This window comes from Erpetoichthys calabaricus, chromosome 1, assembly GCF_900747795.2.
Source record: "Erpetoichthys calabaricus chromosome 1, fErpCal1.3, whole genome shotgun sequence".
Classification (NCBI taxonomy): Eukaryota; Metazoa; Chordata; class Cladistia; order Polypteriformes; family Polypteridae; genus Erpetoichthys; species Erpetoichthys calabaricus.
The window spans coordinates 181,558,618-181,583,632 of record NC_041394.2 but is presented as its reverse complement, the minus strand read 5'-3'; the positions used below and the strand labels follow the sequence as shown (position 1 = coordinate 181,583,632).

At 38.7% G+C, this 25,015-nt stretch overlaps 1 protein-coding gene across 2 annotated transcripts in view; it reads right to left on the bottom strand.

Moving 5' to 3' along the window:
- The window catches only part of ccdc77 (coiled-coil domain containing 77), a 45,701-nt gene that overhangs the window by 17,283 nt on the left and 3,403 nt on the right, over window positions 1-25,015 (bottom strand). For both annotated transcript variants that reach the window (XM_051930813.1, XM_028809378.2), the window contains exons 2-6: window positions 20,263-20,322; window positions 19,179-19,401; window positions 10,628-10,770; window positions 2,012-2,108; window positions 1,466-1,538 (exon numbers count right to left, since the gene is read on the bottom strand). In XM_051930813.1, the coding sequence (XP_051786773.1) occupies window positions 1,466-1,538; window positions 2,012-2,108; window positions 10,628-10,770; window positions 19,179-19,401; window positions 20,263-20,300 (574 nt within the window). In that variant the 5' untranslated portion in view covers window positions 20,301-20,322. The remainder of the gene's footprint in view (window positions 1-1,465; window positions 1,539-2,011; window positions 2,109-10,627; window positions 10,771-19,178; window positions 19,402-20,262; window positions 20,323-25,015) is intronic.

Here is a 25,015-nt window from a genome sequence, read left to right as displayed (position 1 = left end):
CAGCTTAAAAGGAGCCACCACACTTCACTCATGGAGCCAGAGTCAGAAGGAAGAGGACGACGCTTGCCAGAGGAGGAGTGGAAGTAGAATGAGGAAGAGAAAGGGAAGAAAGAAGAACTGTATATTGGTGCTTGGACTGTTATGGAACTGTTCTGCTGTGGGGAGCTAGGAAAAAGCACTTCCCCACTATAATGAACTTGTGCTGTGTGGCAAACTTTTGTCTGCGTCTGGGTCTGGGTTGAAGCGCCCTTTAGTGGCCCGAAGATACACACACACCGTAGCTTCCCTGAAAACTTTATATTCCTTACAGACACAAAACTGTGTATTTTATATATACACATTTATTTTGAGAGAGAGAGACAAAAAATAAAAGTGAAATACATATTTCAAAATAAATCTGAATATAAATATTGCCCAACCTTAAATAAGAATAAAAACCCACAAAGCCAGCAAGCCAAACTATGCTTCACATTTTGATTTTAACATAAAACATATTTGTCACTTTGCATGGTTACAGGTATGTTGAGGAATGAACCATCTCCCTCTACATTTTTTCCATCCTCCATCCTGACCTCATTCTTTCTCTCCAATGCCATCCCACTGTACAGTTTTACCAGTTATCCTCCATTCTTTCCGCATTACTAAACCACCTCAGCATTTTTCAACACACCAAATTTTTTTGAAACTGTACTATTCCTCTCTTCCCCCTCAAAAAGGAGTAGTACACATTCACCTGATTTTCTAATCTCGGTCCATTGAGGTAATATGAGGCAAAAGGTTAGGTTATCAAGTAAAAACTTCAAAAGTCATGTGTGATTCACACAATTCTGAACATACAGTTCAAGATGCACATAGTGAATATACAGTGCATCATGTCCAGTCAACTGAATTTACCACAGGTGGACTCCAATTAAGCTGCAGAAACATCTCAAGGACGATCAGGGGAAACAGGATGCAGCTGAGCTCAATTTCGAGCTTCACGGCAAAGGCTGTGAATACTTATGTACAGTACATGTGCTTTCTCAATTTTTTTATTTTTAATAAATTTGCAAAAACCTCAAGTAAACTTTTTTCACGTTGTCATTATGGGGTGTTGTGTGTAGAATTCTGAGGAAAAAAAATGAATTTAATCCATTTTGGAATAAGGCTGTAACATAACAAAAGGTGGAAAAAGTGATACGCTGTGAATACTTTCCGGATGCACTGTACATGTGATGCTCATGCTGTGAGGTATCTATTAAAAATCTACATCTTGAATGGCACACTGCAGACCCATCAGGAAAAAAATGTCATGAATATTTCGACACTAGATATTTATAATAGAGAGAGAGAGGAAAAAAAAAAAAAAAAGGACACAACAAAAACTTCAACAAATTCTAAGCAAAACACAAGAAAAAAAACAAACAAAACAAAAACAAAAAACGTTCTTTACAACTGTATTAAAGTTTAATTATTATTGTAATACCTGATCTGGCTGACCGAAATTCTGCATGTTTGCTTGTATCAGAATGCAGTGCTTTTTTCTGAGGAATAGTAACCTAAAACAAATTATAATTAATTATTTGACACATAAAAGAAAAAAAAAAATCAGAACAATAACTATATAGCTTGTAAACCACTAAATATGTATTTATGAATTCTGATTTAAGACAACCTTTAAACATAACCATATTCTGGATCTGCACAATTAAGGTCCACTGGACAATGATTCTATTCTTGTTAATAGACGCACCTCTGAATTTAATCTAGTACTCCTCAGTGTTGAAGAAGGTAGAAATCAAATACTGTTTAATATAAAACATTAGCATGTTAAACCAGTATAATCAGCTCACCCCAAAGGATTGATTACAACTATTGGTGATTAGTGAAGGGCACATGTATGTGTATGGATGAACAGACTTCCAATGGACTGATTCACAGATGTGAAACAAGGCAACTTGCAATATAAACGGATTTTACTTTGTTAAAATTAGCTAACAAAATTAATAAACATTTAAAACACTGAGTTTACCTTATGTGGAGGTTCTTTATGAAAATAGGTGATCTCTTCAATATCTGGACCAACCAGCAATAGCAAATGCTGGATTTTTTTTCTGTCCTCTATTTCCCTAAATTAACAGATAAAAGAAACAAAATCATTCTCTTGTACATCATGCATCAGAGCCAGTGCTGTAGTGCAAAATTATTTTTAGGTAGTAATAACTACCTAAAGTATTAGTATAACTAATGCTATAATCCTCCATTAAAAATGGTATACATTCCCAAACTTTCTGTTCTGCACTTCGCAAGTGAGAGCCAAGAGTGTTAGAGTATTTCCTATTTAAAAATGTTTTATCACTTTCATGTGTCTAGAGTATCCTATCCTTATTAAATTATTAAAAGCCAGAAGTCTGCATGTCCATCATCATCAAGTCCTTCCATGAGAACCCTAGACACAAAAGGACTATTTCATTTATGTTAGGTAGAATGCCCAGAGGGGACTGGGTGGTCTCGTGGCCTGGAACCCCTGCAGATTTTATTTTTTTCTCCAGCCGTCTTTTTTTGTTTTTTTCTGTCCACTCTGGCCATCGGACCTTACTCTTTTTTTATGTTAACTAATATTGTCTTATTTTAATTTATGTTGTTATATTTTTTTTGTTTTTTTTATTTACTGTTCTTCATTATGTAAAGCACTTTGAACTACTTTTTTGTATGAAAATATGCTATACAAATAAATATTATTATTATTATTATCCCATGAACTTAAATACCAACATAAGGCCACGTAATCTACCAATGTTCGGTAAATAAAAATTAATGAGTCCTCCATTTGTCAATTTCCTTAAAGAAAAAAATACAATCACCGTTCTCTAAGTCATGGACAATGTACTACTTCCTAGCAGTTACAACAGATATACACATATACAGTATATACACATATACATATATACAGGGTGAGGCAGAAAGGACGGACGTTTTTTACAAAATCACAAAATTGTTAATTTTTTCTTACAAAGAAAGTTATTGAAAGATTTGAGTTCATATTGAAATAGCATTTGACAAAATCAAGTGTGGAAAACAATATCTCCCATGTGGTGTCCGTTATCACTGATGCATTTCTGAAGGTGTTCATGGATGTTGGCCTCCACTCTTTTCAACATCGCTCTGTTGATTTGGGTGACTTCCATGCGAATGGCTTCCTTCAGTTCCTCCAATGTATGAGGCTTATGCTCGTATACATGTGCCTTGAGGTGACCCCACAAAAAATAATCGCACATGGATAAGTCAGTTGACCAAGGAGGCCAATGAATGTCACCAAACCTGGAAATGAGGTGACCAGGGAAGAGAGGACGAATAACATCCATTGATGCTCTAGCTGTGTGGGCTGTCGCCTCATCCTGTTGAAACTACAAACACCGGATGGGAATACGTTTTCGTCGTAATTCAGGTAAAAAAAAAAGTTGTTTATCATCTCGATATAGCGCTCCGAGCGATTACTGAGGCCAAGTTCAGAAGAATGTTTCCGAGCAGATCGACTTTGACTGCACAGCTGGGCTAGTTGTAAGCTTTCCACATTTTCAGGGGTACGTGCCATTCGTGTAGCCCCCGGCGGTCTTTTGTTCATTAGTGTACCTCGTGTACGAAGTGCTTTAACCCAACGTAGGATAGTGTTACGAGCGGGAACAGCTTTATTTCTGTGGATATTGAAATGGCAACGAAACTCACGCTGAACTGCGGTAATAGATTGGTTGTTCTTGACAAAACAGTCGTACGCAAAAACGTGGTGTTCTATTGTCCACGGCTCCATGGCTTCAACTAAAAAGAAAATTAAAAAATGCTAAGATTTCGTGAACCTAATGCCACCTATCGCACATCTGTCACTCCACCTAGTGGTGAGTTCTTCTGCCTCACCCTGTATATATGGGAATATTTGAGTTTTTCAGGATGGTACAATGATCTTATGGGTCCAGCAATTTAGGTTTGAATCCAATTCCTTATCGGTGTTTGTATAAAGTTTACAGAGTTTCTCTACATGCGTGTGTTTTCTTCAGGTAGGTTTCCTCTAACATACCGAAAGACACATGAGTTAAGAAAACTGGCGATTACAAATTTGCATTCTGAAAGCATGCGTAATTGGCCTCTGTGATAGCCTTGGATAGGTGGTCAGTCTATTTTCTGGTCTGCAAGCCAGTGCTGCCTAGATTGGATTTGGATTCCTGAAGATCCTACACTGGATTAAGTGGGTACATTGTTATTTCTTTTAAAGCTAAGGTTTATGCTAAAGTTTATTTTACTTCCATATTAAAATTACAACATTGAAAATAATTACATGTATTTCAGTCTGTTTATTAAGCACCCTTAACATGTTACAAACAAAATATAACACAGTTAAATGCACTTTTTCAGAAATGATTCCAAGGCCTTAAACATTATTATCTTTGTGTTCAGCAGACTTTGATTGTGCATTTAAGGCAAGAATGATTAAAACAAAATAGTCTTGACTTTTCTAACCACCATCAAGTTAATATGTTCTCTTAGTTTTACTCCAGTGAAGTATTTTTTACTCACAGCTTGAGATGTACTTGTGGCCAGCCTGATAAATTTGATTGATAATTATGCAATTATTACAACAGAGGTGCATCTTTTAAACAATTTCCACTAGATATAATGTGATGAAGGATCTATGGATGTTTTATCCATAAAACACAATTCCTCTTTGCTCTTTATGTATAAACAGTATTTGGTTTTCAAGCCACAAACTTCAAATTTAGCACACAGGTATTTCTAAGCACAAGTAAGTTTACTGATAGAAAACATTCAGCCTTGTGGGGTGGCTTGAAATACTATAGTGTGATCAACTGGCAGAAAAAGGACACAAGGGTTGTGATGGTGTTTTTTTTGTTAGTACACTTCCCAAGCAGTGGAACTCAGGTTCAATTGCCGAATATTACATAAAACTTATTCTTTCATCAATTTTCCAAACGATTTTTTATTACTGCCCACAAGCCACCCCAGGTGGGGCCATATTGTCTCTGGAGTTATTTAGTGGAGTCACAAATGTAATCACTTCCATCACAACATGTCCACCACTGTTTTTCTGTCATATTTGAAACTGTATTCAGCTAACCAGTAGTAGTAGTAAGCCCACAGTTGAGTGAAATTACTCATTTAGATCAATCATGTTCTCTAAATACAAATTTTGTCACTTTAATTTTTCAGTGGACAAAGCCAGAAAACAAATCTAGGTCTACACATATAAATCTTATTTGTTGTTTGTTTCTAAGTCTGTTCCTACATCACTCAAAAAGGGATATACATATTTTCATGAAAAATGGAGAACAACTCCAGAATAGTTCAATATAGGTTCCATGGTGCTTAGATGCACTGGTGGGAATGCCTTAATGAATCTGATATTGTCATGGTTCTGTTGTTCTGTATTAAGTACATCCTTTAAAATATCAAAAGCTTTAGATTAAGGTGAATGAAATCCCAAACTTAATGTCTCAGGTGCAGAACCAAGTGGCCTAGATCATAAAGGAGAATCTGTATTTATAATGCCCATAAATTTCACTTGGTCAATTTACCCCTACCATTTCAAGCTGGAAAACTGTATGCTGCTTTCTTAGAAACATGAGTAGTACAATTTAACCAAAACCTTGTATGACATATATATATATGTATATTATATACACACACACACACACACACACATAATGATAATATATAATACTGATAACGTGTTAACTTGCCCAGCCCTAATTTTATATATATATATATATATATATATATATATATATATATATACACACACATATACACACACACACACACACACACACACACACAGTATATACAAGTAAAATTCCATTACAACAAATATCTTTACAACAAAATTTTCATTACAATGAAGTATGTTTATAGTCCCGACAGCTTCCCCATATGACACGAGTCTATAGAAATCTCGTTACTACACTTTCATTACAACAAAGTGCCCAAAAGACATTGAAATGCCTGAATGAATCATCCACAGAGCAGTTAGTTCTGTGGTCGCAGCTCAGTTGTGCACAATGATCCCCAAACAGAAACACTTTCTTCGAATTTTCCTCAGATTTTTTTTTTCCTTTTTTGTTTCCTGCGGTTTTCAGTGACACCTTTTGCTTATTGCTCGTCAACATTTGAAAAACATCCATTGGAATTTAACTCATTGTCACCCTCCTATAGAAATGACAGACACGAAAAAACAATAACAGTTCATATTAGAAAAAAAAACAAATTTTTTGCAGCAAAAAGAAAAAAGACGTTGCCAGTGAATTTAGAATTTCGCCATTGACACTGTCGACTTTCTTGAAAGACAGAGCCAAAAAAGTTTGGTTGCAAACGTATGTGTACTGCTGCATTTGAAGACATCTAAAAAGCCGTTTTTATGTGGTTCAGTGATGCTCGTTCAAGAAACCTTCCTATTAATGCGGCACTCATTCAAGAAAATGTCAGGTTTGTAAACTCTCTTGGGACCTCCCACAACTAGACAGCAAGCCGAAGAATGTCCCGAAGTGCGATCTTCGCGTCTGTACGGGGCAATAGCAGGTTCATAGATATGCTGCGTCTCTCCGCCAAAGTAAACAGAAAAGATCTTGATGGGTGATGCAAGGTTAGGAGCACGTACATTGTAAATGCAGATAACAGGATTACTTGATTACTGACTTGCACAACCCTGCCTGACTGCTGTGTCTGTGTATAGCAGAGTGGCAGATCATGCTACAATAAATAACTGTGCTGTTCCTGTTTCAAGCTGAATAAAGCTGGCTTTGCTAAAGTACTGAGACTCAGCCTCGTGTTTTGGGGTGCAAGACAGGGACTTCTATTGCGCGACTCCGATCTTTTATGATTTGCTTCTGTGGCACTTCACTGCAGCGCTGTGAGCCTCCTATTGCCCTGCCCTAGAAACGGACAAACAATCTTCCACAGACGCTGCAATTGCGCTTCAGGACGCACTTCAGCGTGTTGTTCCCGTTGGGTGGGGAGTGGTCTCAAAAGAGTTCAGAAACCTCACAATATGAAGAAAAAGGATGATTTGGCTTCTCGTTGATAACTGTGCTGCCCACAACATACTTCCACATTTAGATAATGTTCGCGTTGAATTCCTCCCACCCAATTGCACGGCAGCGCTTCAGCCATTGGGTTTGGGCATCATTCGCACCCTGAAAGTGTATCATTACAAGGAAATGCTGAGAAAAATTCTCATTAGCATAACTTATAGGCAGGAGGAGATTAAAATTAACGCAAAAGAAGCTATTGAAATGATTGCAAACGCCAGGACGCAAGTTAAAGAAAGCACTATTGCAACAAATACAGAATCTCATTACAACAAAATATTTTTTAGGTCCCTGGGAGTTTGTTGTAATGGAATTTTACCTATATATATAGGTAAACACTACCACTTTGTTGGTGAGACTGTCGCGAACCTTCCTATCTCTTATCACCCTCAGTTCACAATAAGGACAATTGACTATGCCCCTTCGGGCCTGGGAGCTTTAAAAGTGAGGTTCTCCTGAAAGGTGTCATCTCATCTCATTCAGGGGTTACAAGCGTTATGGAGCCCTGACCGTCATTTCAAAGCCAATGGCTAAATATACGCACACACACACTTCTCTCTCTATTATATACTCGCACTGAGTATCATAGTTCGCTTGCAGTACCGATTTATTTGTGCGAATCCAAGAGAGAAGCAGTGGGTTGAGGGGCGGGGCCCTCCTCACTCACACGCCAGCCTCAGGGCGTATCTTACATCCGCTTAGCTAGAGAACAAGAGAACTACTTAACAGATTTAGATTAGGCTTTTTTCTAGAATTTGCTTGAACATTCGGGTTGATTTTGCGACTTCTCTCTTTGCGCTAAGAATCATAGTTCGCTTCCAGGAACAACATATTTGCGCTAATCCAAGACAGAGGCTCTGAGTCAAGGGAAGGGGGAAGCGTGATGCCAAGAGTAGGGACCCAGGCAGGGCCCTCCTCGTTGTCCTGTATAACTTCTACGCGGGCGAAGCCGCGGGGGAAGGCTAGTATAGTGTATATTTATACACACACACATATATTATATACTAGCAAAATACCCGCGCTTCGCAGCGGAGAAGTAGTATGTTAAAGAGGTTATGTAAACATATATATACATATACATATATATACATATCTACATATACACATATCTTTGGTTTCCTCCCACAGTCCAAACACATGCAGGTTAGGTGCATTGGTGATTCTAAATTGTCTGTGGTGTGTGGGTGTGTGTGGGTGTGTGCGCCCTGCGGTGGGCTGGCACCTTGCCCGGGGTTTGTTTCCTGCCTTATACCCTGTGTTGGCAGGGATTGGCTCATGTATTTAGGATATAGCGGGTTGGATAATGGATGGATGGACATTTGTATGCATAGCCCCATTTGCCCGTTTTCGTTTTTTTTTCATTCTTCAGTAATATTTCAGCAAACCCGGAGCTTGTCAGTTCAAATCCTGGTACTGACACCACTGTGTGACCCTGAGGAAGTCACTTCACCTGCCTGTGCTGTGGAGGGTGTATCTTGTAGCAAAGCCCTAAGTTTTTTCATGAAAGCCCGTTTCAGTCAATAAGTCTTAAAAAGAGGTGTAAAGATATTGACAATAAGCTATGCAAACCCACCAAGACATGCAATCGTTTAAATCAAGGCGTGAGTCGAAAAACACCATCCGATACTATTAGTTAACGATTAACACATTTCTATATGTATTGTAAGCATACAATACAACTGATAATATGTTGCGCTTATTTATCTGGTGTACCGACATTTTTGCGCGTTTAACGGCTGAAATCTAACGTGGTTTGTGCCCTTCAGAATGAAAACAGTTAGCATTTACCTTTTTAATAAAAAGCGAGCTTTTAAGCCTGAGAAATCACTCCGTAAATGCACACGTTTAATTCTTGATCACTTCAAACAACTGAACTATCCAGAACATTTCAGGCATACATCCAGCATTCAAACTATGTATAAAAAGCACAACTGTTAAAGGAATTCAGCCATTTCTTAATTGAAAATGTTCCTTTAATCCTCAACATGTCTCAATGAGTCATTCTGGTGGTTTTACTTGACATTTTGATATTCTGGTTAATTGTGTTTGCAGTTGAGATGTTCTTTCCTGATTTATACTTGTTTTCTCGTTAATATGTGTTTCGCTGGTGTTAGTGTTCTGATTAGAGGTTATTGGTCCTTTGATGTCTTGACGGTTTCTTCTTAGAACAGCTCCTATTACACAATTCCGTCACATACTGGTCTATTGTTTCTCCGCTTTTCTGGAAACATGTAAAAAAACTTGCGCCGCTCAAACGTCACATTGCGCTTTGGGTTGCAATACGTTTCAAATTTTTCAACTATTTTGTTCAATTTCATATTGTCTCCATCTTCTTCAAACTGAAAATTGTTATACACCTCTAGCGCCTCTTCACCAATTACATGTAGAAGCATAGACGCTTTCATTTTTTCATTTTTCCTATCTGCTTCAATCGCAGCAAGATACAACTCGAATCTCTGTTTAAATCTTTTCCAATTTTCAGCTACATTTCCCTTTAACTGGAGATTTGTTGGGGGCTGTAATCCTAACATTTTTTTTTCTCTTTTGCTAGAACGTCTTAGCGCTTTCTCATCACCTTTTCGGGTTACTCACAGACACACGACTCGTTCAAAAGCTGAACCTCTTCTTCACATTCCTCTTCCAATCCGCCACTTCTGACACCATGTAGTGATCTTGTTAGGTTCGTAGTTTAATCAATACACAGGATTGAAAGATATAATAACTTTTTAATAGACAGACTTTAGAGACATGTACTGTACAAGTTACTAATCGTTCTTTAGTTCACGCCCATTCTCCTACTTGCATCGGCATTCACAGGCATTACTAATCATTCTGTAAGTATCCCTTAATAGACCTTACTAATCAACTATCATTACAAAATCCAATGTGGTTTGTGCCCTTCAGAATGAAAACAGTTAGCATTTACCTTTTTAATAAAAGGCGAGCTTTTAAGCCTGAGAAATCACCCCGTAAATGCACACGTTTAATTGCACATGTGTTAATATGCATGCTTACACAGTATTAAAAGACACTCAAAAATTAATGTCATTTACCTTTGTTCTCGCGTTTGATAAAAGGCGAGCTTTTAAGCCTGAGAAATCACCCCGTAAATGCACACGTTTAATTGCACATGTTTTAATATGTATGCTTACACAGTATTAAAAGACACTCAAAAATTAACGTCATTTACCTTCGTTCCCGCATTTGACTCATGCTGTAAATCTCTTCCTTGTTTTCAGTTCACGTGATTACGTAGGAGGCGTGATGACGCGATACGTGACTCCGCCTCCTCCATTAGAGTATATGGACAAAAAACAGGTTCCAGTTATGACCATTACACGTAGAATTTCGAAATGAAACCTGCCTAACTTTTGTAAGTAAGCTGTAAGGAATGAGCCTGCCAAATTTCAGCCTTCCACCTACACGGGAAGTTGGAGAATTAGTGATGAGTCAGTCAGTGAGTGAGTGAGTGAGTCAGTCAGTCAGTGAGGGCTTTGCCTTTTATTATTATAGATATATATTTATATATATATATAGCGCACAATATCAATTACCTGATTTTAAGACGATCATTCTCAGCATACAATCTAAGAGCATGTTCCCTCTCCTGGAATAGGTAAACCTGCATGTCACTCAGTGCTTTTTGTAGTTCTGCAATCTCTCCCTCCCGTTGCCTTAGCTCCCACTGCAGTTTATGCTGGAAGACAATACAAAACATTCTCAAGAATAGTGAATTACTAGAAAATGCAGAAAATGTATCAGGTTATTTACTTAACAGCCTCAATAAAAACAATTAAGTTTAATGCAAAACTTCCAATTAAAACTCAAAGAAAAAACTAATTCCAAAAGAGGATTTAGCCCAATCAATCCTGACAAGGGGATTCCGTGTTTTCTTTATTAACATTGGCTTCAGAATCTTAGTATTAGATGTTGAATCCAATATTCCTTCCACTGCAATCGTGAAACCAGGTATCACAACTGTTGCAGACATTCCTGGAAAACTTTAAAAAGACAGAGAGCAGGTAGTTTATAGGCAGTGTATAGTAGGCTACGGCTGGAACAGAAGACACCAAAGGTTTATTATTAGGAGGGGAAGAGTAATGCACAGAAAACAAGACAAAAAGGGCTTATTTGCTATTCTGCATGATACACTGTGGTATTTTTAAAAATTTGATGCCATTTGTCAATAGCGGACAAGCAATCCAAGACACTGCCATTCCTAATTGAGAGTTTAGGACAGTAGAAGCTTGCATTACCAAAGTTATTGTTGATATCTAAAAAAATAGAGTGCTCAAATACTTTGACTAACCAAGTATTGTAACAAAATAAAAAAAAAACATGGCACTTCATTGTGCTTTAAGGCAGGTTCAAGACTTTGCCAATTTATTTATAACTTTCTCTAGCTTTTAACCCTTCTAACAACTTATTTTAAAAGCTCCACGGGCAGCCCCTTGATCTTCATGACAGCAGGACTGATGTAATCTGCTGTTTTAGTTCTGAGACCTCACAAAATCAATGATATTTACAGTGTAATCATATACATAAACACAGCTGGAGTATGAAATGCACACAGGTGTACCTTATTAATGCACACAATGCCATCTCTAAAGAAAATTGAGTGTTACTCAATTTTATTTGTTAAAACAAAGGGGTGAATTCATAGTAATTTTCATTTTTTTTTTTTATTCTTGATTTAACAGTATAGAGAATTACGTGTACATGTGTAGAAAAAAATGGAAAGCATTTAAATATGCTTTCCATTTAAATATGTAACACAACAAAATAAGAAATACCATATTTACCCATGGATAAGCTGAAAATTTTAGTGCCCAAAATAGGCACAAAAATTGGGTTTGGTTAGGGGGTGTGCGATATTGACAAAAATGTCTTGATATTTTCTGGTATTTTGTCAGTAATGATAATTAGACAATATTTTGCAATGTTCAAAAATTTACATTGTACTAGCTCTGGCTCGCTCTTGTTAATAGGGTATTGACTGTGCCTTACAAATGATATTAATGGAAACAACATATTTAAGGAAAACAGGTCTTATTAACTTAAAACTGAAGGATTAATGTTAAAAAAAAAAAAAAAATTACATCAAGCAAAAATGCTAAAAAACATAAAAACCACCAGTGCGAGTATTATGAGATCAAACAGTGCAAGTATGAGTAAACCATTTCAAACTGGCCTATAGGATTTACTCTGCAAAATGTGTGCAAAGACCAACGAAAACTGTTATAATGAAAGCAACAGACACTTCAAATGTAAACAAGACATGAATCCAAGGGAAATAAAATACAAAAAACTACAGGGAATAAATAAACATTAAACTGCTCTGCTTTAAGGACAATTGAGCAGGATATATGCAAGAACAAAAATCTAAAATATTCTATTATAAGTCAACAAATCCAGACTTCAAATTCTGTTGAATACTGCACAAAAAACAAAAAAAAAAAACAAAACAAAAAAAACACAATTACAGCTTTTAATGCACCCACACAGTAATCTGTTTTACTAGGCTACATGTTGTGTAGACGCTAGATGTATAATATGCAGTCATGTGCTGATTTACTGCCAGCCACGTTAAGGCGATTTGTAGTTATGGCCCAGGGCAATCAGAAAACAATAAGGTAATAATGTTCTAGAAATTGCCAAAACCAGCCATAGTAATAAATCTTTCGTTATTATCTTTATTTCAGTTTCTCATATTTTCTGATTGCTGAAGGGTCCTTTAAGGTTTGTTTTGATTGGTGCCACTCCACATGGTTAATGCTTTCTCCCTGGTCCGCCTTCCCTCACACCACTGTTTCTCATCCTTTATGGTCCTGTGAACCAGTTTGCCTTTTTAAGTTTACTAGCAGTAATTGCTAACCACTGCATTGGTGAAATGAACGTGATTGGCGGGGGGCCCCTGTTGGTGAAACAAGTTCATTTTGGAAATTGGGAAATTAAGTGATTAGCATTGCTACGCTAGGACAACCACTGTAAATAACTTGCAACCAATGACAGCAACCCACAATCCAGCAGGTGACAAACACTGTTTATTAACTGACTCACTGTGTGGCTGCCATGATGTGAAAAATCAGATTGTGCTACTTTGTACTGGCAGTTGCAGTATGCATACCGGTGTCCCACATCAGACTCACAGAGCCTCAATTGCAAATGACCTTTGTTACTGACATACAATTTAAGATATGGCCAAATGGCTGGTCCCAAATGGTGCCATAGGCCGGAACGACTGCATACGTCTGGAGACAACCATGGTGGGAACAATTAGATGGCTCGCTGAATGTCACATTTCAAAACAAAATCCAATGACTAATGAAGTTGGTGCTCAAGGTAAGGAAGGTGACTTTGAACAGAAAACAGCAATGGTGCTCTCGTTAATTTGATCTGACAGTGGGAAAGCTTTTGATTATGATAAACTGCTATGTTCATGAAAATATGAATTTCAAAATATGCATTTGACACAAGTGATGTGTCACACCCAGTCAAAAAGAGGTGAAAAGGACTGCTGTTAAGAGAGTTGATAACTAAGAGCCATAGAAGATGCATATTTTAGTACTCAACACACCCGAATCAATAAATCTGTCTAACAGCACCAATAGAAACATGCTGAAGGCCGCATAGCATCTCATGGCACGTCTAAATAAATAATTAAAGGAAATTAACATTAATGTATAAATGGAAATACAAACGTGCCAGGCCAGAATACCTACAGTACCTTTAACATAAAGTATATCTTTAGACCACAATGCTTATCTAGGCTCTGATCATTGTTATGGCATATAGGGATGCAAAATGACAGAAAGATATGGCAGACAGAAGCACTTCTCGAAACACGTGGAAGCAAGCAGCCGTCTCTCCTGTCGCATGCTTATTAAAACGTACAAAATCAATCAATAAAGCTTCAATTACCTTATCCTACCGAGCCTTATCTGATAACAGCAGTTTTAGAATTTTATTTCCCCTCTGTGTCATTTTTTGTGCAGTTTCTTTTGCTCTCACCCTGAACCCCAACAGTTTAAATTTTACGGTCTGGAGGAATCAGGGGTGGGTGTTTAGGAGAAGCCCTGTGGGTGTAGCCTTTGTAGCACTCAATTTCAATGCTATTCACTACAAACTTCTTAATTGGCTATCCCCAGATGTGTATTTTTGCTTTAGAATTACAACTGACCTCATGAGACCAAGCAACATGATGCAGTGAATGCATGAAGTCTCAATGCGTGTTTTTGATTGTTTTTTGCAGTGAGTGACACTACTCAATGTCAGCTCAGGCATTAAGACAATTAGGATATTATTGTAGAGGATACATATGACACACTACTAGTTTGGATTATCTGCGGGCCAGAAATGAAATGTTTTTTTAAACGTTATTAACTCTGAGTGTACGAAAAGGTCCTGAAACCCCTATACAGAAAGTAATGATGACAAGAGGTACATGTTAATAGACTCATATCTGAAGCATCATTGTGTCTGTAATTCATTTCCCAATTATATAGATAATACAGCAGTGTTCATATTCATCATTTATTATGCCCCCACCTTTTCCTATTAACCGAATTAATGTAACAGTCACCAAAGCATATAAAATACTAATCAGAGGCTGGACAATATTCATAAAGAATGTCCAACTACAGTGCAAACTTCACAGTAGAGCAAACGCTCTATATAATATATATTGTGAGAGGTCTCATATTATGTGTGGAGGACACCTGCAAAGATGATTTCCCAACACTCCAAAGGAATACAGCATAACATGAAACTGGCAGGATCTTGCAATGCGGACTTTCCAATCTAGTGGCTCAGCAGCATATTGCACTATTTAAACATTTCCATGCATCAACTGAAATATATTTGATTGAGCATCACGCTATCCTTCAGCTCAACTATAAATATAGATAGATAGATAGATAGATAGATAGATAGATAGATAGATAGATAGATAGATAGATACTTTATTAATATATAATATGACTTCCAATTTTTTTAAATTGCATACAAGTCCATTGACTACTTTATAGCTAAATGAATAATTTAAGTAGGCATAGAAATATGTGCTATATTTAAATAATTATTTTATATATAGAATTTAAAAAAATTAGGATATAAAAAAAACAACTAAAATAATTACAATAAGAAAACAAAACGACACTATTAACAATAAAATATTTCAGTCAAAGAAGCATAAAAAAAACCATTTTGATTAATAATGGACTCATTAAGATAACTGTATCTCAGTAGTCCAACTTAAAACAGGACTGAATAATTAAATATTAAAAAACAGAAACACAAAATCATGTTTCAGCTTTTGTGCTCAATCAGCACTGTCAGAGCTCTTGTTGTGTTTAACTACATAATACACACAAGTCAACTCTTCAGCTGTTACCTGGAAAGAAGTCATTAATTAGATTGAAAACTCTTAATATGTATCTTGATAAGTTATTTATTTAGAGGTTTTAAATTGCAAATTGTCATAGAATCACTTATGAATTGTAAAACAAGCCTAACTATCTTAACCTTCAGCCCAAATGGATGTAAATTTAGCATAATCAATTTGCACTGAACACTGCCTAATTTAATTGGTTAAAGTATAATACAGGCTAATGTAGGTTACAGTAGGTAATATACAATTAAACAAATAACAAAATACCATCTCTGCGTTGGTGTGAGCGAGTGTGAGTGAGGCATAAGGAAATGGCTTCTGCTCTGTGTCACCTGTTAATTAGCTGCTTGGACATGGGTAGCACCTGCACTGTGCTCTTTCTGGTTAGATACCCCTCCATGGGTGACCATAAAATCTCCACGGTAAACATATTCATCACCAGGGCAGGGCTGGCCCACTGATATACCGTCTCTCACTCAGATTTATACCTTGACACGCTCTTATATTTCAAGGGCGAGCTTGCATTAGCAGAAAGCACTGTGTGTACGGTTTTGTTCTGAAGGTTCTGCTGTACGGTGTTTTTTTACCTTTTTTTTGTTTTTAAAACCATCCATATTACTAAACGAGAATGGTAAACCGGATATGGACGCAGGGACATGCCCGTGGACGCAACAAACATAGTGCGCAGGCGCCACACAAAGCCCCCCCTCCAACCAACGGAAATCGCACAAGATATGGTGCGCCCACTAACAGAAATGAGGCAACGTGCCCATAGCACACACAAAAAAAGGAGTTAGACGCAGGCGCCACACAAAGCCCATACAGACGCAGGCTCCACACGAAGCCCATAGCACACAAAAAAGAGGATTCAGACCCACGCCCCACAGTGAAACGGGACAGACTACGGAGTCCACACACTAACATAAATAAGAAATGAGACACAAAGCACCCCTCCACTAACAGAAATAAGAAATGAGGCAACGCGCCCATAGTACACAACACAGAGGAGTCACACGCATGCGCCACACAAAGCCTATAGCACACAAAAAAGAGGAGTCAGACCCACGCCCCACAGTGAAACGGGACAGACTACGGAGTCCACACACTAACATAAATAAGAAATGAGACACAAAGCACCCCTCCACTAACAGAAATAAGAAATGAGGCAACGCGCCCATAGCACACAACACAGAGGAGTCACACGCATGCGCCACACAAAGCCTATAGCACACAAAAAAGAGGAGTCAGACACACGCCCGAAAGTGAAACGGGACAGACTACGGACTCCACACAGGGTCACCCATTGAGACCGAGATTACGGCTCAAAAACGAAACAGCGACCGCAACCACACACTCGACATCATACAGAAAAGCCACAAATACGGACAAAACAACATATTTGAATCACATTATCCCTGCCTAACAGTGAAACGGGACATACTTCGGAGTCCACAAAGGTTCACAAATCACGCCCGAGATTGTACGGACAAAGAGTAGTCACCCCTCCGCACCACAGTAAAATGTGACAGACTATGGAGTCCCACTACACAGCAGAATCCACGCACTTCTCAAAAACCGGACGCGGACACCCGCCCTCATACATAAACAACAAGAAAACGGACCAAAATACATATTAGAATCACATTACAGTGATACGATATTAACAGGACACCCACAGATAACACCTGATGGGTAATAATAAGAAGAAACAAACACTCCGTATTAAACATACGTCATCTGAACATGTAAAAACTTTACATCATAGGTGAATCTCATTACAGTGATGCACTATTAACCGTACAACCACAGAAAACACTCCATATTAACAGTGAGTGTGATCATCCTTATTACTTATCCATATTACTAACGACAAACAACAGAGCAGTCATGAATTCACAATCACGGCTGCAAAATGATACGGCTCGAGTAACGGAACCACACAGACGACCCCGCATGAAAAAAAACAATAAACATAGGCGCCTACAACGCGCTTCTGAAACCGCAGAAGAAAAACTGTCTCGGCTCCAAAAACAAAAAGCTTGACTAACACAGGTACAGAAACGAGCCCAAATGGACAGATACAATGAACGTGGACGCATGCAGCGCACGTCTCAAGCTGCGGAAGCGAAGCAGGCACGAACTATACCGCATAGGTCAATCACATTACAGTGATGCATTATTAACAGTACGATAAACATCACAATATCGCCAAAAAATGAAAATCCATATTACTCGAAAAAGGGAAAATATGTTCACCGCGGACCAGGTGTCATTAAAACAAAAGCAGAATAAAGCGAGATCAGAAATGAAAGACAGAGTAGAAAGAAAAGTACAACGTCATAAACAGGTTAAACGAGGGGGCCAAACACATGGACAGCAAGTTACAGATAATGAAGACCGGAATTCAAAAACTTCAAAAACAAAAGCTCGACTGACCGAGATACAAACTGAAACGAGAAACACTACGGGGTCCGCAGTAGTTCACAATGCACCGCATAATAGTACAGACGGAGCTCCTTATTAACAGTGGGGGTCCCCAGAGTGACACGGGCGAACGCTCCGTATTAAACGTGCGTCATCCTCCCACATGGCTGCCCGGCGGGCACGGGTTCAAAACGCTGGGGGTAGGCGAGCGAAGCGAGCAGGGGGCAGAGCCCCCTTGTTGATATATAAATGTGGCATAATGGCAATAATGATGCTGTTCTTGGCTATCTCAGCGCTTATCTATCTGCACCATTAGCATGATACAAAAATTAAACTCATTCACTCCGCTTGTATAACTGGTCTGATTTTAATTATTCCAATGTTATTCACTGCACTTTGACAAGATAGTGTATACAAAAAACGGTGTACGAACATACGTGTGAAATTGTGTCCCTTACTGATTAAATACAATATTTTAGGTTCCAATACGAGATGATTCTGCATTACAAGGGATGAGTAGTGACTCTACTGATGTACTGTATGTGGATGAAGACCATTACCAAGAAACAACACAGGAAACAATCAATTGCTATTAATAGACTTGAATTCACTTGCCGCCTTTTCATTAAGTGTGAAGCTTTGTTTAAGTAATGATATTGCAATCGCACTCAAAATATTAAAGTATTACAATGTATTAAAGCCTGTAATGTGCCAGCAGTATAACTGATAGTATTACATTACCACCACCAAAGACTCACACAGTATGAAAACAAGCCACTACACCACCAGATCACACTGTTTCAAGATATCTATAACAAAGAGCTGGATTAACAGTTATACTTTGCTCTGCTTGGCTGATTGCTGCAATTGTAGGCTATGCACATGATTAACTTCTTCCTCACTAGCTGTCACCAGATGGTCATAGCATACACATGTGTACGATATTATACAGACAGCAGCAGACAGCATCTTAAAAAAGGCAATACTTCTGTTAAATAACAGGCCTTTTTATAAGCTTCCATAGTAATGCAGTAAAGCATATTTGTTTTTTAAAGTAATGCAGGAATTTTTACTTCCATAAATTAATTATTGTTTTAGGTTATTCAATAATTTAAAAAGTAAGGTTATGTTTTTCCAAACAGGTTTCACTTTATATTTTCACATTCAGCTTATCTGTGGCGCGACATGTTCATGGTATTTTGGTTAAAAATTTGAGGGTCAGCTTATCTGTGAGTATCTACAGTAATCATTGTTTTAACAAAAACATTTTAAAATTCCCAAAGTAAATCTACCTGTTCTTCATAAGTAGCTTTGTATGTGTCAAGCACACGTAGCATGTCTTCATGTTCACTATCAAATTCTGCAACCTTACGTCTGTAGAATTCTAGCAGTTCCCGAGAAGGTCGAAGGTGTGCCAGGCGTTGACTGATTGGTGGTAATGGTGAATCAACATCATCTTTTGGAGTATGCATTTGGGAAGACAGAAAATGACTAGGTGTTTTCCTTGATTTTGAACTAGAATACAAAAGAGAATGTTTTATTTTTCTATTACATAATATACAAACTATTTTATTAGAAAAAAATGATACATACAAACGAGTCTTCAGAAGTCTGCTCTGATCTGCTTTAATACTGAAACATATAGTCTTAAAAAAGCAATGACACTTTCAATTCTTATTTCACTTATCTATCTTATGATATAACTAGCAATTATCAACTTCTCACTGTACTACGGAGCAAATATAATCAGCAATCAGTAAGTCACTGTGATTTGTACTTTCAAATTGCTGTGCAGTCATACATGAATAATGCTATATTTACCCAAATTGCCTTGCGTTTACACAAACATATAAAAGTAGTTTTACTTGTACAAGAATATCAAAAGGCATAAGTTACAAGACAAGTCCCATTTCAAATGTAAACATATAAAAACACACTTCAAAACAAAAATCTTACAGAATATTCTGGTTATAAAGAGAAAGAAAGGGTGTATGTGCAATTTTACTGTTGATTGGATTAATTAATGTAAACAGCATCTTAATAAGATAATAAAAGAGCAACCTATCACATTCTGCTGTTTGCTGGCTGCCATGGCTAACACAATGGGTAACATTCAAACACTGATGGAATTCATTAAGCCATCCAAAGCTTGGATCCTTTTTCTGAATCAATTTTTTCAACTGTGTCCAAGTAGCTGAGATGTCAGCAATAGACACAAAAACCCGATTATAATCCTGGTGAATCAGTGACGCTTGTTTAGATTAGGTATGTGTGGCACGTCAATGCTGTTTTTTAAGACAGTACAGGAACTGAATTACTATGCCTCAATACACTGCAGACAAAATTAACACACTATAAATATTTTATGGTCATTACCTTTTAGAATCTTTACCTCTCCTGCGTGGGGTTTCCATTATAAAACTGTGTCAAAGTGATCTAAAAAAATACACAGTAAAGAGGAAAAATAAACACTCACAATGTCAGAATAACTTCATTTGAATCAATGTTATGAAGACTTTTATAAATAGATGTACATTAATTCTAAAAGTCAGCACAACTATGTACACTTTAAAAAAAGGCACACACAACTTGCTTCTTATATAAAATACTGTATCTAATAAATGGACTAAAGACTTTCTGAACAGTCAGGAATTAACAAAGTTATACACAATCCTGGGAATAACATATTTAGAACAGAGTTTCTCAATTATGTGCATGTGTGTTTCTTTGGATATATTTTTCCATATGTTATTTGCAGAATTATATGACTTAAAAGGAATATACCACCCAAATTTTTTTTTTTTTTTTTTAAATATGTTACTTACCCCATGTACTTTGTAGTGGTGTCCGAGATATTTTGTTTCCATGCAGAATTGACAGAAAGGCATTTATGACATAATTAAAGACAATAATTATGTTCAATGGCAAATAATGAGAAAAATATTTTGAGAAAAAAAAATCTCATATTACTACTGTTGCATAATCCACAGGCCTATTATAAAGTTGTTATATGCAAAACATGCAAAATACATTCTTTCCTGCTAAACAATTGTTTTATAGTTACTTCCTGAACTTTCAGCATACACATAGACAGAAAACCAAAAGTCTCATGGGACTGACTTTTTGAACTGAAGACTCCCAACCCCCCCCCCTCCCCCCTCCCCCCCTTTCCTTCATGGTGAAGTATCCTAACTTCAATTCGAAAAGTGACTCCGATTAAGTAACTGCGTAACAATATTTTAGCAAAAAAGCATGCATTTTGCACATTTTGAACATAATGATTTGATAATGGACATGTGGATTATGCGACAGGATTAGCATGAGATTCCATTCCCCCCTTGACATTTTCACATCATTTGCCATTGTATAATACTGGTCACTAATGCCCTACATTGTGTCATAAACTTCTTTCTTTCTGTATCACTGATGACTGAATCTTTTGATTTTAATAATTATATTTTCAAGGTGAAACCCATGTAACTATTTAATGAAAGAGTACAGTAATTACAATAACCTATCATAATACATACATTATGTGTAAGGTTTTATACTTTGCAACATTTATGCTTTCTGATTAAAACATTTAATTACAGTGGACACCAGTCACTCCAAAGACTTGCTCTCCCTGGTCTGTTTGTGAACCTGCAAGAAATTCATTCAAAGCTGTCATTCATGGATACCTTGTTGCTTTTAATTTGCAGTAAATAAATAAATAATAATAATAATAATAATAAAAAAACACCTAAAACTGCATTCTCTAATTCCATTATTCTACGTGTACTGATTTTATATTAACAGTATTCCTTTATGGTTATCTTGTGTTGCTCATTTATTCTAATTTAATAAGTTAATTTCATGCATTTTTTTATTGTGTTTTTGCAACTTTATCACACATTGAAAATTCTTGTATTTAACATGCTTAAATGGCTCGAGGCCTGCACGTTGGGGTTCTCCCCGTTCGACGAGGGGGTTGCTTCCCTGCATCTTCAAGTCAGGGCAAGGACTCTGACTGTTGTTTGCGCTTATGCACCGAACGGCAGTTCAGAGTACCCAGCCTTCTTTGAGTCCCTGGAGGAAGCGCCGCGAAGTGCAGATCCTGGGGACTCTATCGTCCTGCTAGGAGACTTAAATGCTCACGTCGGCAACGACAGTGAAACCTGGAGAGGTGTGATTGGGAGGAACGGCCTCCCCGATCTAAACTCGAGTGGTGTTCAGTTGTTGGACTTCTGTGCTGGCCATGGATTGTTCATAATGAACACCATGTTCAAGCATAAGGCTGTCCATAAGTGCACTTGGTGCCAGGATGCCTGAGATCATAGCTCGATGATCGAATTTATAATCGTGTCATAAGATCTGCGACCTTTTGTCTTGGACACTCGGGTGAAGAGAGGGGCTGAGCGGTCAACTGATCACCACCTGGTGGTAAGTTGGATCAGATGACAGGAGAGGCTGTCGGACAGACCCAAACGTACAGTGAGGGTCTGTGGGAACGTCTGGCAGAGGAACCAGTCAGAAAGATCTTTAACTGCCACCTCCGGCAGAACTTCAATCACATGATTGAGATGGTGAAGGTGAAGGTGATGGACACCTAAGGTTCGAGAGGCCGTCAAGTTGAAGAAAGAGTCCTATCGGGTCTGGTTGACCAGTGGGACTCCAGAGGCAGCTGAGCCGGTGCGGGCCAAGCGTGTGGCGGCATCGGCTGTTGCAGAGGCAAAAACTCGGGCATGGGTGGAGTTTGGGGAAGCCATGGAAAACTACTTTAGGTTGGCACCAAGAAGGTTCTGGCAAACCATTAAGGGCCTCAGGAAGGGACAGCAGTGCTCCACCAACACTGTGTACAGTGGAGATGGGGCCCTGCTGACTTCAACTGCAGACGTTATTGACCGGTGGAAGGAATACTTCGAGGATCTTCTCAATCCCACCAGCATGTCTTCCTTAGAGGAAGCAGAGATGGAGGACTCTGGGGGGTACCGTCCATATCAGGGGCCGAGGTTACCGAGGTAGTTAAAAAGCTCCGAGGTGGCGGGGCCCCTGGGGTGGATAAGGTCCACCCTCGGTTCCTCAAGGCTCTGGATGTTGTGGAGCTGTCTTGGTTGACACGTCTCTGCAGCATCGCATGGACATCAGGTGAAGTGCCTCTGGATTGGCATACCGGGGTGGTGGTCCCCATTTTTAAGAAGGGTGACCGGAGGTTGTGCTCCAACTATAGGGGGATCACACTTCTCAGCCTCCCTGGTAAAGTCTATTCAGGGGTGCTGGAGAAGAGAGTTCGGTTGATAGTCGAATCTCGGATTCAAGAGGAACAATGCGGATTCTGTCCCGGCTTGTGGAACACTGGACTAGCTCTACACCCTGACCAGGATCCTGGAGGGGGCATGGGAGTTTGCCCAACCAGTCCACATGTGTTTTGTGAATTTGGAGAAGGCATTTGACCGTGTCCCTCGAAGCATCCTGTGGGATGTGCTCCAAGAGTACGGGATACAAGTCCCTGTACAGGAGGAGCAGGAGCTTGGTAAGCATTGCCGATAATAAGTTGAACTTGTTTCCTGTTAAGGTTGGATTCTGCCAGGGCTGCCCTTTGTCACCGATTCTGTTCATAGGTTTTATAGACAGAATTTCTAGGCACAGCCAAGGAGCGGAGGGGGTCTGGTTCGGTGACCTCAGAATCTCGCCTCTGCTATTTGCAGATGACATGGTTCTGTTGGCTTCATCGGACAGTGACCTCTAGCTCTCACTGGAGCAGTTCACAGCCGAGTGTGAAGTGGCGGGGATGAGAGTCAGCATCTCTAAATCCGAGGCCATGGTTCTCTGCTGGAAAAGGGTGGAATGCTCTCTCCAGGTTGGGAACACATTACTACCTCAAGTGGAGGAGTTCAAGTATCTTGGGGTCTTGTTCACAAGTGAGGGAAGAATGGAGCGGGAGGTTGACAGACGGATCGGTGCGGCATCCGCAGTAATGCGGACTCTGCAATGGTCCGTCGTGGTGAAGAGAGAGCAGAGCCAAAAGGCGAGGCTGCCGATTTTCCAGTTGACCTACATTCCTACCCTCACCTATGGCCACGAGCTTTGGGTAGTGACCGAAAGAGCAAGATAGCAGATACGAGCGGCCGAAATGAGTTTTCTCCACAGGGTGGCTGGACTTTCCCTTAGAGATAGGGTGAGGAGTTCAGTTATCTGGGAGAGACACAGAGTAGAGTCGCTGCTCCTCCGCATTGAGAGGAGTCAGTTGAGGTGGTTCGGGCATCTGGTCAGGATGCCCCTTGGACGCCTCCCTAGGGGAGTGTTCCGGGCATGTCCCACTGGGAGAAGGCCACGGGGAAGACCCAGGACATGCTGGAGGGATTATATCTCCCGGCTGGCCTGGGAACGCCTCGGGGTCCTCCCAGAGGAGCTGGAGGAAGTGGCCAGTGAGAGGGAGGTCTGGGCTTCCCTGCTTAGGCTGCTGCCCCTGCAACCAGACTTCGGATAAGCGGTGGACGATGGATGGATGGAACATGCTTATGGTGAACAGTTTGTGTGCTATGTAACAAAAGTGAATGATGTATAATAAAAAAAAACAAAAAACGAATTACAGTAAAACCATCATGTAAACATAAAAATGGCTTTAAGTATAAGACCAAAGAACAAAAAAATAGAACAAAAATGCTGAACTAGCAGGTTTGAAGAGAAATACATCTTTATCTTTCAGTTTCATTTTTGTGTTATCTCTTTGAAAGAAAGCAGCTTTAATTTTTTTTAATAAGTGTAATTTATTCATATATGTAAAACACATATATTGTTATACATTTCTTATAAAATAAGCAAATGTTTTACTTTTCTTAACATTACAGACTTAGGAGAAACAAGCCTATCTCCACTGAATACAACAAATGTCATTCAACACACTTACATTTCTTCAGCTTCATCCATAATAGCTGATAATTTTTTAAGCACACAAACGCCAATGAACAAACACCTGTTATTATCTACTTGGATAGGACGGTGAAGTGTTTGTCGTTGCCACCTCACAACTCCAACAAATAACTATGCCCAGTAGTGGAGTTTGCATATTTACCCCATATGTCTGTGTGGGTTTTCCTTCCACATTACTAAAGTTAAACTGACAAGCCCAAATTGGTATTGTGTGAGC